Raw genomic sequence first — 15,918 nt, forward strand, 5'->3', positions numbered from 1 at the left:
TTTGGCCCACTCTTCTTTAAAACGCTCATTGTTTATTGAGTTTGTGTTCATTTATGTTCCGCTCTCTTCAGGTCCCGTCGGCACTTTTCAATCAGGTTGAGGTCTGGGCTTTGACTGGGTCGTTGCAGCACCTTGATTCTTTTCTGACTGTAGATTTGCTGCTGTGCTTGGGATCACTGTCCTGTTGTATGATCAAATTTGGGCTTTAGCTGTGGCAGAGATGGCCTCACATTTGACTCTCTTGGAAGTTTTCTAATTGTGCTGTTTTTGCAGTTACTCTGAGTATTGCGCAGTTTGACATATGGGTGAATTTGCTGGGAAGATTGTGGCATTTTATTAACACACCTGAATGCACCAGACTAACAAGCTGCCACAACTTTAGCTTTTAAAGAGGCGCTCACACTTACTGATGATCAGTTAATAAAGTGGATTTGATTGACAACACCTGGCTGCTGCTCACCCTATTAAAACCAGTTTTCCACAGCACTGCAGACTTCTGTAAAAACCTTCTCTTTCAAACGGCTGCAGTTGGACAGAGCTGATTTTTATAAGTTGCCCTTAAGAAAAAACAAAAGCTTGTGCTTCGCTGAGCGATCCTTTTATGGTTTTCATTGCTTTTTTGTCATAACAGAAAATGTGGATTTACTACAACATGTTTTTTTTCTTTTCAACCCCACATTATATTTTTACTGCTTAAAAAAAACTGTTTTTCTGCTTATAATAAACCTCCTCTGAGGTTTTATGGCACGTGACTACTACAAAAGGAAAAAGTAGATAGTTAATCAGTTAGTATCTTTATCAACATAATAATTCATTAATCGTCGTTTGCCCCTTGTCCTGAGTCGTTTTTGTGGCAAATGTTTAAAGAGTTTATAAAGAGAAAGATGGGTAAATGGAACAACTTGGAAAGTTTTGTAAAAGCTTGCAGGGTTAAACGCATCCTGTTTTATACACCGATAATTTTCTAATATTTTTCTTCTCCCAGGCCGTCTTTGAGGAGAACGTACTGCAGCACAGTGGTGCAGTTGGCTTTGCAGGAGCAGAAACAGGCCATTGTTGTTGCTTTCTGTTGCACTGTGTATACGGTGAGCTCTTTGATGCCCTCGTGTGGCCGAATGAGGAAGTGAAGAATGATTAAAACCTCTGAAGAGATGCTTTGGGAATGAAATCCTCTTTTGGAAGCTGGCTCCAGACATTACAGATTATCAGAAAAGTTATTTTGCTCTCCCTAATGTCCCTTGATTGCCATCATTGGGTTTTTATCCTCAGTGCAGCCAGACCCTAAATATGGAGCCCTCCTTCCCATTCAAACAGCCAGCTCCTCCCTGCCTGCTTGTTTGCTCCCCCTGTTGGGCATTAATAGCACTACTGTGGCTCCCTTACCCCCTGTAATCCCCCCCCTGCTACACACTGGGACATTACCATTTGGTGAGACTGACTGGCTTTGGTGAGGGAGCTGATGGGGGGCCAGCAGGGGGTACTCCTGCGCTCGAGGCTTCCTTTCTCATCGCCCGAGCTGCTAGATCTCTTTGTTATCGTTCAACGCCCACGTGTTGTTGCTGGAGAAACGGGAGATTGGCACAATCCCTGGATCTGCACGGATAAGCTCAGCGGGTTTGAGCTTTTGACCTTGCAGGAAGTTGAGACGTACACCTCGTACGCCAGTGCGATTATTATATTTAGAGTCCACGTAGGTAATTAAAGGTTAATCTGACGGGATGCGAGAATGCAAGTCGATTGATGCTGCTTTAAAAGGAAAAAATATATAATTCAAGGAAGGTTTTCGCTCCTCGAAACCTTCCCAGACTGAAATAATGGCTGCAGCAGTACACTCATCTCAGCAGCAGGTGTCACCACCAAGCTGTCAGCGGCCGATGCGAGGGCCAACATTTATCTGTCAATAACCCAGTAATCAGAGACTTGAGGAAGTTCGAGGGGCATGTGTTTGAATTTATTTTTATTTCTTTAATGGATTGCTGCTGCTTACCTAACCCTCAGTAACGGTGGCTTTAAGTCACATAAGAGCTAATGCAGATGACTAAAACAGGCCTGGGTCCTGAGGCATGGTGCATCCTCGAGAAGGTCACGACCTCCGAGCTCCCGCATTAACCAAAGAGTTTTTGCTCCTTTTTTAAAGAACGAGCTCGTCGCTTTACGGTGATGATTAACCGGCACGTTGCGTGCTAATTGGCTGCTTACATACCGTTCAGCTCTTTTCAGCAGAACAGAGGAAAAGGAGGGTGACAGTTTGCCGTCCTTTGTCACAAAGCCAAGCCGCCTTTTGAACATGCCCCACTTTGCCCCCTTTGTCAGTCAGATAACCTCATGAATATTTCACTCCTCTGATCTGACGGCCGGGTGAAGGGGAGTGTGAGAATGAGGGGGGGGGGAGCTGAAGCTGACTTGAAAGACTCATAATCTTCAGCGTGGCGTGGTTTGCGTCAGAGTAATGACCTGTGTGGCGTTTTAATATGTGTGTGTGTGTCAGCATGTCACGTTGAAATCAAAGCAGCCGTCTGTGTGTTACTCTTTCTCTCTGTGACCTTCAGTGGACGAATACGTTGTCGCCTTCCCCTGCATTTTTTTGCTGAGGAAGCTTCAGAAAGCGACCTGGAAGAAATCACAACACAACCTTATTACACATGCGGGGAGACACAGTCACCTTGCTGTGCAGGCCGGCCTTGTTTTGTTTGTTACAGCCTAAGCGTAGCCTCTGGCTACACCACTGGGTAAAAGGTAAAAGCTAATGAGGCGAGTTGAAGGAAACACTTGTAACCTGTGAATGCACCCTGACGAGGGCAGGCAGAGGAAGGCAGGAAATGAAGGTGCTCTTGACGTGGCCTTTTTCCCCTTTTGTGAAGTGGCTCCAGAGCCCGTTGGCTCGCTCAGAAATACTCAAGTGTGTCTTGAGTGGTCTTGCTTTGAGTTCAGGAAATGGCACCGACCTACTCCTATATTCATCACCAGCACGTCATATATGGCAGTGCGCACATGTGGTAATGATATGCAAGCGTGGCCCCTTTAAGAGCCCAATGTCCTTTTTTGAGAATGAGCCCAGAGTCGGAGCTCTGCGTGTGCTGACCGTGGCCTCTCGGTTGGTCACCGGAGGGGAGGACGGGGGGGAGGACAGGGGGGGTGCTGCAGCAGAGAAATGGCTAACTGAGTTTACCCCCCACCCCCCAAACGGCAGCCTGGCCGCGCCGCATGCCCTTATCTACCATTGGAATGCAACAGCTGTGCGGGGGAGCGGCAGAGTGGGCTGGCTGAAACCCCCCTGCCAGACCCCCACACAGCTTCTCTCTCTCTCTTTCTCTCTCTCTCTCTCTCTCTCTCTCCCCCCTCCCCTCCACCTCCAAGCGACGTGCTGGGCTCCTGAAAGGCAGCTCAACTAAAAAGTGAGCTAGACACAGTGAGAGGCTGGCAGGGCTGCTGCACATTCAAAATAGAGGGAGAGGGAGGGAAGAGGGAGAGAGAGAGAGAGCTAGCGAGGCAGTGAGAGAGAGAGAGAGAGAGAGAAGGAGAGTCAGGGACAGGCAGTGCTGAAAAGGAGAGCACAAAGAGAAGGAAAGTGGAGCAGGGGAGGGGAACAGGAGGCTGGGTGAAGGGAGAGGGAAAGACAAAAGAAGGAGAGGGGAGACATAGCAGGGTGAACGGAGGGGACTGAGCAAATGGCTATGGAGGAGACGGCGGGGGGAGCCAGGAAAGCCACCAAGAGCAAACTGTTTGAGTTCCTGGTCCATGGAGTGGTGAGTGGCGCTGTCCGTCATTCCCGTGAAGGGAGCTGGGCTCTGGCATGCATCTGTGTGTGTGTGTATGTGTGTGTCTGTGTGTGTGTGTGTGCATGAGTCGGTGCAGCAGCAGCAGCAGCGGCGGTCTGTGTGTGAGAGATAGCTGGGTAAAGCTGGCCATGTGAAGGTTATTTCCAGCCCCCTGGATCCCAGCCTGTGAGGAGATGGCTTGAGAGAGCGAGAAGTGGAGCAGCGTGGATGGATGGATGGGGCTGGAGCAGGAGGAGGATGTGGAGAAGAGGGTTTCTTACCCCCCCTAATAAAAAATAAATAAATAAAAAAAAGGAGAGAGAGCGAGAGAAAAGAAATAGAAGCTCAGCAGCAGCAGTAGAAGCGAAAAGCAGCCAGCTCCCCCTTTGGCTAACAGAGGCGCTCACTGAGCATGCTTCCCTGGGAGTAACAGACAGAAAAAGGGGGGGGAAATGACGAGTCCGCTCAAAACAGCGAAGCCGGAGCAGCCTTCCAGGCGGCGTGAAACAATTTGAACCTGTGAGGTCACGAGACAAACCGATGTAGTATCGTAGACGGAGCCGAGGCAGGCGGCCATGCCGGAAATGATGCGGGGGTACAATCAGCCCATTCATGCAAAAGCTAGCATGAAATGTCAAGTGAAGTGTTGCTCATGGTTTAGAGGTTAAGCAACTATTGCCATTAACCACACGCAGCACACAAAGTCTGCTTCAGTAGTGGTTTGTTTTGGTGAGGAGACGAATGCATTTCGAGGGTTGAGAGCGGTGAAAAAACAAATCTGTAAGCGTCACTTTGTAGTTAGAACTTTGATTCGAGTGTGGATACAGTTTGTGCCAGTGACTCGACCTTTTAAATCTACCTGTCATCAATTCCTGTTCCAGTTAAGCAGCTAACACTGATGTATCTGTTGATATCGGCCTTTTAGGGGAATAAGGTGGCTTTTACAGATAGCATTATCTGACCTTTATCTCGTTGTGCCGCATCCACCCTGCGCTGAAGTGTTCAGAAATAGCGCAGTGAAGCGCTCAAAGACTTCCAAACAAAAGATTTCTGTGGCTTACTGACCCATAAGAGAAAAAATAGCAACAATAAAAATGAATGAACCAAGAAAAAATTTGTATCTGTGCAGAATTTCACAGGAAAACGACCGACCATGACTTCCCAAAGCGCGAGGCATCGTTTTCTTATGAATTCAACTCATGTTGTGGTGATTAAAATCAGTAAATCATCAAACCGGCCATGTTACAATTGTGCTGTCTGCCTAATAGTATCAGCTTTTGTCATTTTTTCTCATACGGTCAACAGAAGACGACCGGAAACGAGGTGAAAGATTAGCTACAAACATGCAGCCAAACTGTAGCTGTGACATACACAAAAATAAAAATGACAGCAAAGAGAGAAAAAGAATCATTTTTAATCATCTCGCCATCTCTTACATTCCTCTCAGGACGTCACAACCCATAGTTTGCAGAGTGTCTAACTCTGGAGCTGCGTTGTGGTTTTAACTTCCTGAAAAAGATGAATTAAGCTTCACCTTTACTCAGATTCTGAAATGGGGCACAGCTTTTTAAGAAGGTGACAAGACTTTGCGATAGTTCATGTTCATCTCAAGAGTGTTTTTACATTTTCTAATCATAATCTTTACGTTGTTGAGAAAGTGGAGAACTAACAGACTTTTCACTAAAGAAATCACACAAATTAGCCCGACTGTGAGTTGGAGAAACCTCGAAGGATGAAATGATGCTTGACTTTTAATAGCTGTACAGTTTAAGACTTGATAACTAGAGCATGAGTGAGGACCCAGGATTGCTTGAGGTGCATGCATGTGGAAAAGAGGTGACTGGGTCACTGTGATGCTACTCTGCTGCATGCGCTGCTGCTGGACGATCTCTGCATTGGCACCACTCCTTCCTTTAAACTCTTCACTGTGGAGCACCCTGTGTGCCCTTCACGTGGGTCTAGTGTTACCTGGAGGCCTCTGGTGATTTGTAGTAAATGGGCCGGTTGTCTGTGATTTAAAAGTATTTAGATATTTTAGTCTTTTACTCGAGAAAAGCTTTAAAATGAACGTTTGGATGACAACGTGAGTGCGCTGAGAAACATTTTGAGGCTTTCCAGCCAATATTTGTCATCATGTTTGGGGATTTGAGTAAATAGGGACTTTTTAAGTGTGTGTTCAGTTAGGGTCTGTTCGTGGACCACAAGCAGACTTGAAACTTGTGTCACATAGGGCTGCCACGATTAGTCAACTAGTCACGATTACGTCGACTATCAAAATCGTCGACGACTAATGTAATAGTCGACGCGTCGTTTGAAGCTTTGTAAGATCACAAAAGACGCAGGAATGAGTAGTAGGATTTAAGAGTGTAATAACGGACTGAAACAGAAGATGGCAGCACTGCATGTACAAGGATGCCAGCTGCCGTTAAACCCCGAAGAAGAAGAAGAAACTGTGTCCCAGAATTCATAGCGCAGCCCAGCTCAGTCTACAACAATGGCGGCAGCTAGTTAGTTTTAATATTACTCTTATTATTCTTTCTGGGTCACAAAATAAACGTTTAACATATTTTCAGGCGAGAATGTAGCTGTGTAAACCTCAAATATCTGCTCAGTTTATCAAGACACCACATATTTTCAAAAGCGCTCCGACGTTTTCGGAGACGTCTGTTACCCACTAGCTCGATAGCTAGCCGGGGGCAAGGCTCACTAGAGCCGTGAGAACACCGGACTCCCGGCAAATCGTTTTCAAACCACCACCGTCTTTCGCTACTCAGGTTAAACATGATATATAAGTCACTTAGATAACTTAAAATGTTATTGTTTGGCTTTTTTTTAGTATTTTATTTGTTCCTGAGTAACTCGGTTTGGCTGAGATTAAAGTTATAGTTTTTACACAGCTGAATAAACGTCAAGCAGACAGCTGATCATCAGAAGTGTGAGATGCTCGAGAATATACTTAAACTTCACCGGAACAAACTCTCATCTTGTCTTTATTTTAAGTTAGCACATACCTTAAACACTTAAAGCTGTAAGCTAATGATAGTTATATAAGAGCAAATGCATGCTGGTGGAATAAGCTGTAAGGATGCATGATCTGATTAGTTGACTAATCGCAAAAATAATCGGTGACTAGTCGACTATCAAAATAATCGTTTGTGGCAGCCCTAGTGTCACACCAATGACTGCTTGTCCACAGATGCAGGCACGTGTGGTGGGAAGCTGCCTGGACTGTGCGTCATGTCTGTAGGTAAAGTTGATCAGAAGTGTTTCCAGCTCCTTAAAGACGAGCCGGGGTGCCATCGTCCTAAATATCTGCATCATCATCCAGCTGAACTGACTCTCACCTCTTCCAAAGCCTCAAGTACACCGGGAAGGTCAAAATGACTCAATAAAGCATGTTTGTGAAACCCTTTTAAGTCCTGGGTTTTAGACCTGACTCCATTTTAATCAGGGCCGGTGTCAGGCTTAGCGATACGGCGAGATTTATACACCGAAACAAGATGAGGTATTGTCTTTTTGACAGGAGCGGTCATTAGAGGGGCTGCGGAGCCGAAGCCCTGCGCCCGGAGACCGACTTTAGGAAACAATGGACCAGGTGATTGATGAGCCAGATGAGTGTGTCCTCTCAACAGACCAATTAACCTTGATGAGGCTCTGGCTGCTCCAAGCCAAATATTTCCCTCTGCTTTCCCCCCTCCCATGCCTCTCCTCTCCTCTGCTCTTTCTCTTCCCCCACATTATGAGATGGAAAAGTTTTGTTGTAATACTTGTGGCAGGTTCCTCAACGTGTATACTGCAGAATGGAGAAATATTTACACTACGGGATTGGGGGGGTGAATGAGGAGGGGGAGATGATTCGGCACAGTTTGTGAGCTTGTGGCGAGCGGTGACGTTCCCTTTCCTTTCATGGTCGAATAAAGCAAAGACACACGTGCGCAGATGGATTTACATGCAAAAAACACAGACACACACATAAATACTGTGGATGCAGTCATAGCTGCGGTTCCTGAAGGTCGCAGCAGCAGCAGCAGGCTTTGGCCGAGTTTCGGTTCGAGGACTGATGGGTGGGCTGAAGTCCCTTCCTCCTCTCCTCTCATTGTCTCCCTCACCTCCCTTCTGCTGTGCGACTTCTGTGGCTCGTGAAGTCGGCGAGGAAGCCTTCGAGCCCTCTCCGTGGGAAAACCCCGATAAACCAAAAGCATAATATGACACAGTGTAGGCTCGGGCGTCGGTGGATTTCACAGCGTGTTTGTGTAACTGAGAGCGAATGTAAACTTCAGTTTCTCTCACAGCTGGGTTGCCTTCATTGTTCCCTTCATAGAAATTTACACAAATAAAATGTTTAAGCTCAGTTACCTCGAGTGGAAGACGAGTGGGGTTCTGTTTGGGATGTGAGATATCGGCGTGCCTCCACGCTGTGATGTGGCAGAGGTGAAAGTCATTTCCTCTGTGGCGCCACGGTATTGAAAAGCAAAATAAAAACATTTTAAAAAATCTAATTCAACAACTACTTGACTTTCCAAACACAATGTCCAGGTAACCCAAGTAAAAATCCGCAGACCTTGATTTTCACTGAAATTTCTCTCTATCAGGAAGTTTAATGGTTTTTCAATGGGTGGTTATTAATATCTGCAAAATGTCAGCACATAAAGCCATTTGCATGGTTGGAAAACCTCTAAAAGTGAACGAGAGCATCTTTCGGTGCAGTTTTTGGTGAGCTGACTCTTTAGGCTACGAGAGGTCGAGCATCCTGTTTCACTGTTAACGGGTGAGAAACCAAATAAAACGTCCCGATTAGCTTTTCTCCTGACGACTGAAAAGTGTTGATGGATAAAATAATCAGCTAGTAGGTCTTAACTGATAGAAGCATGTGTAATTAATATTTATTTATTTTTTACACCGGATGGCCTTCAAACCGAGGCTCTTTGACTTGACCACTACACTCCAGAGTTAGTCTATCTTGGCTAATCCAGCTAATTCAAAATCTGACAAATTAGCCTGCCCCTGAAGTGTAATCCTGCTTTATGTAACCAAAATAACATCCTGAAGATTGTGTTTCAGGAATCAATCAGAGATGATACAATACAGAAGTATCTGTTAACACATTTGCTCAGATGTCCGCTTTTAAATCTCTGAGGTCTGAAACTTGGGTTATACTCGGTTGCAAACACGGACAGCTGGAGACCCGACGCGGTCCAAAAAACAGGCAGGAATGAAAATCCTGATGCGTGTCTTTTGTCCTGTCTCCCTTCCCTCACCTCCACCCGGCCGTGGTAGACGGTTCCCCCTCCCCGTGGTCGAGTCTGGTTCTGCCTGAGGTTTCTTCCTGTAAAAAAGGAGTTTTTCCTCCCCACCATCACCAAGTGCTTGCTCATAGGGGCTTGTGTGATTGTTAGGGTTATCTCTATAGGTGCAAAATAAAGCACCTGGAGCCGACTGCTGTTGTGATTTGGTGCTGTGTAGATCAAATTGAATCGGTTTACACTTCAGTGAATCTCTGGGCGACATGTTGAAGGTGACATGTGAACACAAAAATGAAAAGAATTCGGATTTGATGTTAATAATCGTGTGTGTGACGATGTTTGCTCGCCCGGTAAAGAGGAGATAGTGTACGTATAAAAATGCATTTAGTACTGCCGTTATAGTAAGATTAATGTGTGTTTATATGCGGTGCAACAACAAAAACTAGTAAAATGCTGTGACTTTCGTTCCCTCCTGGCTCCTCGCTCTTTGTTGTGGTCAGTATTTTACATGGACATAGAAGCAAAATTCATATATTTAGGGTTTGAGTCATCTTAAATGACCTCAGAGGGTTTACACATCTATATTTGTTGCACCAGGGTTCGAACCCAGACCATGCATGTCGTTCCACACCTGCTCACTACCTGCTTACCTGCCTCCTCTCTGCACTGCTCTGTCAAAGAAAGAGTGAAAAATGCCAAGAATTTAAAAAATATGTTATAGTTGAGCTATTTTTTTGCAGAAACATTCAAAATATTTATTAATTTTTTTACGTAAAATTGTCAAAATGAAATGCAAAACATTAGAATGTGGTGATCATAAGTGGAAAAATTCAATAAATACTCGCCACACCAACAGGCTAATTTAAAAAGAAAATCATGGTGGGAAACGTTTTTAAAATAGAAAAATGTCACAACAGCACATATAAATGTCTTGCTGCCGTTTGAGTGACGTCTTGAAGGTTAAAAATAATTGCTTAAAAAGCCCAAACGCAATAAATATGCTCCACATAAACACCAAAATCAAAGAACTGCTCAGTGAGAACGATTAAACTTTTTACTCGTCCTGCGCCTGCCGTCCATCTGCTGGGGCCCTCTGAGTACTTACAGTAACTACAGCACAGACGAGATGACTGATAACCCTCCCGCGGGGAGCGAATCAAACACACGACGGAGATGAGATAGCCGGCGAGGAGGACAAATGTGATCAAATGTGTCGCTTTGTGTAAACACCAGACTGTAAGCAGAGTTTTAGCAGCTGAACTGAAATCTTCAAACGGGCTAATGACAATCTGAACGACAGCCGCTCTCACTGCCCTCCACGCCGCTAAACTAAATAAAACAGGAACCTGCAAATGCTCTTTAATTCGGCTCGGAAAGGGTTTGATAAGACATCTGATAAATCCAGTCACATACTCGTTTGAGTACATTTGCAAGCAATAACGTAAAAATGGTCATTTTTAGCCTCTCGTAGGTTTTTCTGTCCATGCTTTTGGGTTTGTTGCAGACGAAACTAAACTAAGAGAAATTCAGAAAAATATTCATCAGTTAGATAAAAAAATGCGTCCGCAAGGTGACTAAATGAAAAGTGAAAACATGCTAGATGCTGAAATTAAAGCACAGTTAATAAAAATGACTCGAGCTGTTAATCAGCCATGCCGGAGAATGAATTACCCGCCAATCGATTAATCAGTTACTGCAGCTTTATTCACCTTTAATCACCTTTTGTAAATACGAACGACATTAAAATAAAAGCACGCTCTATAAGCGCTTCAAAACATATAGCAGCACATAACATGAAAGATGGGGAATTTGTTCTAAAGCAAGTCTTAAGGAAGCAGCCTCATCCTCAGATTTTAGCAGGTTTCAGAGCTCCAATCGAAGCCTTTCAGGGACCGTGCATGTAACAACCCACAGATTCATATGTTTAGTACGGTGTGGGATAAGTTTGGCCTCTTCAAATCCCTCCAGCCTTCCCAGAGATGCCAACACACTTCTCAGATATCCATCCACATGGCAGATTCGATTGCTGGCTGGCTGGCAGAGCTCCGGGCAGAGTGCTGGAGTCAGTTCAGCAGGTCAGATTATAGAGCGCAGCTCATTGTGAGTGTGTGCGTGTGTGTACATTATCCAGCCATGGTTTTGTGTATCTGTTATCTGGATGGCTCACATTCTCCAGACGGAGTTGTAGCAGCAGCAGCAGCAGCAGCTCTGTCTGCCTGTCTGGGTGTTGTTTTCCAGCTTAGCTAGGACCTCTCTCTTAACAGCTTTTGAGCAGGAGGCCTCCGCCATATGTTGTTTTATCCCCAGACCCTTCTCAGTTGCTCTGACCCCCATCCCCTCCCCCCCTCAGTGGCCGGAGTGACAGCAGCGTCTGCTCGGTCGTTCTTATCACAGGATCTCTGCTCGATCACCATTTCAAAGGGCACACAATACGTCAGGAAATAAAAATCCACAGTCAGCGCGGAGTTATTAAACCTCCCTGCTGCTTACTACCTCCGCTCTCTGCTCTTTGTTTGTGTTTGTGAACGGTCTAAAGATCACCTCAGACCTGCACAAGTGCATACGTGCTGTAATCTACATGTAGAGATGACAAACGTAAGAAAAATGCAAGCATGCGTGAGGTCATGAACCCCCCCCCCCCTCGAGCTGTATCCTTCAGCTGTCCTCCTCCTCCAACATTTACCCGCTATGTTACCAAATGTAGCTGCAGTTTCTGTGCTCAGACGTCTTCTTTTTTTCTATTCAGATGGAGAAATTTCACCGCTTTGCGAGGTTTAGACGAACATAATTATCGCAGAGAGATTTCTTTTTAAATAATTGAAAAAATAATAATTTAATTAAGGCACAGAAAGAAAAGGAAACGTCTGCTTCTTGCTCTGTAAATGTGTTGACGTGTTTGCTGTAATTAAATTCACTCAGTAATGAGGCGCGTATGTAACATTGTATATATGCTTTTTTTTTGAGTAAAAGGAAGGTGGAGAAGAAAAACACTGAAAATATCCTGTGAGTGTTTTCCAAAATAAAAAGTTTCTGGTTCGATTGATGCTCACATTGCGAGTAGATTCATTCAAGGGAAGGCAGCTTTATTTATAGAGCACATTTCACTGCGTGGAAACGCGCTCTGCTTTCATTTAAAGTCAGCAAATATGTGAAGTGTACATTCACGTGTTATTTTATTAGGTACGCCTGCTTGTTAACGACCACATGGGAGCAACTCGGTGTAGACGTGGTCGAGTCGACGTGCTGAGGTTCAACCTGAGCGTCGGAGTGAGGAAAGGGGATTTAGGTGACTTTGAAGGTGGCGTGGTTGTTCGTGCCGGTTGGAGAAACTGCCGATCTGCTGTGGATTTTCCCACACAGCCAATGTGGAAAAGAGAAAACACCCAGCGAGCCTCGGTTTTCTGGGTGAAAATGCTTTGTTGATGTCAGAGGTCAGATGAGAATGGACTGAACTGCTTTGACCTGAGAGGGAGACAACAGTGACTCAAATATCCACTCGTTCTAATCGAGGTACGCAGAAGAGCAGATGAAGCAGAAGACCACACTGGTTAGCACTCGTGTCAGCTGGGAAGAGAAAACTAAAGCTACATTTTGCAAAGTCTCACCAAAACTGGACTTTTGGGTCAAAATCTGGTGACAATGTGAAAGCAGGGCTCCATCCTGCCTTGTATCAACAGTTTACACTGCTGCTGCTGGTGTGATGGGCGGGGACTATTTTCTTAGCACACTTTGTCACTAACTGAGTATTGTTGTTCATCGTGTCCATCCATGTATGACCACAGTGTACCCAGCAGGATAGCACATCATGTTACGAAGCTCAAACCAACTCAAACTGGTTTCTTGAGCATGACAATGAGGTCACTGCACTCATGACCTCCACAGACACCAGATCTCAGTCCAATAGATCAGCTGTGTGATGCTGTCATGTCAACGTGCACCAAAATCGGAGAAATATTTCCAGCACCTCGTTGAAGAAAAGAAAAGAGAGTCCAACCTCTGCTGCCAAGGTGTACCTAATGAAGTGTCCACATTGAAAGTGTGAAAGAAACATTTTACTTTTACTCAGCTACATTTACCCGAGTGAGGCTATGATTTAAAGCTGTATTTAAACACAATGTGAACACAGGACGAGCGGTTTATTAATAACATTTGAATTGTTCTTATTGTAGGCTACATGGAGTACTGAGTTATTGTTACGAGCACACAGAAGATTATTTTTAGTAAAAAGGTGAAGTGATGTCCTCAGTTTTCAGCCCAATAATATCATGCAATAAGGAATCCTATTACATGTTCTGGGAAGGGGGAAAAAAAAGAAGCCGAACTGAACCTTTAGACGGACGAGTACCGCTCCTCAAAACTGTTATTTATTTTCCCTAAAATAAAATAAAAGTACAGATTTTTGGCCTCACATTGCTAACCATTGCAGCAAGTCTTTCCCTGATAAACACGACGTTTGACGACCTTCCCTGTACCCTTAATCGCTTATTTTGACACCTCAGTATACATCAATAAAACAATCTTTCATTATAGGAACTCAGTTATGGAAAAATTATTTGACAAATCTGAATCACTTCTCACTCTCTGTTAAACTATTAAGCATTTATTATAAAGGAAGCAATGGGAACAAAGTCATGCAGCATTTTTGGGACACAGATGCTCTTTGGCCGATTAGGGAAAAACCTATAATCATGTTTATTTTTGTCATTATTATTTAACATGATTACTCAGAGACTGTGGAAAACATAATGGATTCATTTGAACTTTAACTGTAATTCAACCTAAAATAAATAATGTTTCACTTCGATGTTTTAATATTGTCCAGTAGAAGTGGCCATGACGCTACGGACAAAATTAAAGAAACAAATAAAAATGGTGACTCTACAAAATGTCATCGGGGCCCTCTGTGAAGTCTGAACCATGAAAAAATTGTCAGATAATTAAAACTCTTTGAAACTGCAGGCCAAAACTGTTTTTGTTCTTGACCTTCGTCTTCTTCCTGCTTCCTTTAGGGGTCACCACAGCAGGCCATCTGCCTCCATCTCCCCCTATCCCTATCAGGAGTACATTGGCTTGTGCCCCCCACCCTGCGAAAATGCTTTTTAATGCTTTAAAGTTGAGCGTTTTAACATAGGAGTCTATGGGAATCAACTCCCCGTTGGACCAAGCCTCATATGGCCATTAGAGCAGGTCCCCAACCCCCGGGCCTCGCACCGGTACCGGTCCGTGAGTCGTTTGGTACCGGGCCGCGAGAGTTGAGGCTCAGGTGTGAAATGTATAGTTTTCAGGACTTTTATCGGTTTTCAGCATTATTTTGTTATCGTTTTTATCGTTTACTCGGTTTTCCTTGGTCTTTTCACGTGTGTTATGAATAAATTTTCTTTTTTTCGGTACCGGTACTAGTTTTATTTTGTTGTATTTATCCGCGACACCTTAAAGGCCGGTCCATGAAAATATTGTCGGGCATAAACCGGTCCGTGGCGCAAAAAAGGTTGGGGACCGCTGCATTAGAGGAACTACTGCTTTTATTTCTATGGTGGCTTTAGTACACGCACATAAAGAAAAGCATCTCCCGGCTATTAAAAATGCTGCTGCTGTGATATTTTCCATTCCAGCATCCGTCTTCCTCTTCCGCTCTTCCTCTCTGATGATTTCAATTAATAGAATTTTTAATTAGAGGACTGGTTATTCTCTGTGGACGTGTTCTGGTGGAGCCCTTCACAGACAGTCGGAGGTCTGGATGAAGTCAGGCGTTTTCTTTTCTCGCTCGCTTTCTTTCGCCCTGTTCGGTTTCAGACAATAAACCGAGGCGGGAGGCAGCTGTTGCCATGGGAGTGACAGGCACAGGTGAGAGGTGCCCAGTTGTTCGCAGGCGTCAGAACGGGAGTGTGGTCTCCGACACTGCTTGCATTGTTTCGGAGACATACGTGTGTGTGTGTGTGTGTGTGTGTTAGCGCTTCAGTGTGCATGTCACAGAGTTTGACTGCTGTGAAAAAACCTCTGTGCATTCTCATTTCCAGCTGCCAACCCTGATTTTTGTTTAGAGGAGAAAAGATAAGGCAGAAAGAACAAGATATTGGTGATTCTTCCACTGCAGCTGCTCTCGTTTCTGGTATTTTCTGGAAATCAGAGTTGTTTTCTTAAAGCGGACTTGTTCTGTTTTTCGTATATGCTGTCATATACGCTCGTGGCCACTTTGTTAGGTACACCTGTTCAACTGCTCGATACATTTAGGCACTTAGATGGGGTCAAGACGGCCTCCTGTTATTATTAATATGGTAATCTCAAGCACACAGCCCCACCTTCAAACCTTCTGTTTGCAAGGGGCAGCCAATCAGAAGAAAGTTGGCTCACAGAGGATGAACTGATGGGCTGCACCAATGTGCAGTTTAAGATAAAGAAGGATTATTTTTAGCTTTGAATCATGCAAAGCTACTCTAGCAAAGTCCAAGAATCAACATTTGGAAATGAGCATAACAGGTTCCTTTTAAGGTGACTGATCTGTGGTTATCTGACGTTTTCGCTGCTGTATTTGTTGTTACCGTCTAACAAATCCAATATTAGACGGCGTTGCAGTTGAAGCTTCACAGCTGGGTTTGATCTTCATGTTCGCTGCCACTTACAAACAGAAATGGTGCAAATTGACGTCAATAAATTGCATAAAAGCCGCTGCTGTTTGATTGTTGAAAGGTTATCAAAGGTTGCCAAAGAGAGGAAGAAAGTCAAAATATTTATTTCTGTGAGCGTGCTGTTTGGGTTTTGGGTCAGGTCTGTGGCGTCTGGATTAGAAGCTGATGTGAGCTCTAATTCGTGTTTTTGTCAGGCGTGTTCAAAGAAGAGTCCCCCCTTCACTCCACCTGGAATCAAACACTGCAATGTCTTTGTTGTATTTTTAGAAAGACTCATTTTTGCTTAAAATG

The 15,918-nt window shown here is 44.5% G+C and overlaps 1 protein-coding gene across 5 annotated transcripts in view; it reads left to right on the forward strand.

Moving 5' to 3' along the window:
- The window catches only part of smarcd3b (SWI/SNF related BAF chromatin remodeling complex subunit D3b), a 59,055-nt gene that overhangs the window by 16,451 nt on the left and 26,686 nt on the right, over positions 1–15,918 (forward strand). For 2 of the 5 annotated variants that reach the window (XM_084939580.1, XM_084939581.1), the window contains exon 1: positions 3,428–3,746. The exons of 1 other annotated variant lie outside the window; for it this stretch is intronic. In XM_084939580.1, coding sequence (XP_084795706.1) covers positions 3,669–3,746 — 78 coding nt within the window. In that variant the 5' untranslated portion in view covers positions 3,428–3,668. Of the gene's footprint in view, positions 1–3,427; positions 3,747–15,918 lie in introns of those variants that run through there. 2 more of the 5 variants (XM_084939583.1, XM_084939584.1) reach the window with 1 other exon arrangement.

The sequence above is a fragment of the Perissodus microlepis genome, chromosome 9, assembly GCF_051167445.1.
Source record: "Perissodus microlepis isolate ML-2025 ecotype Zambia chromosome 9, ASM5116744v1, whole genome shotgun sequence".
NCBI lineage: Eukaryota > Metazoa > Chordata > Actinopteri > Cichliformes > Cichlidae > Perissodus > Perissodus microlepis.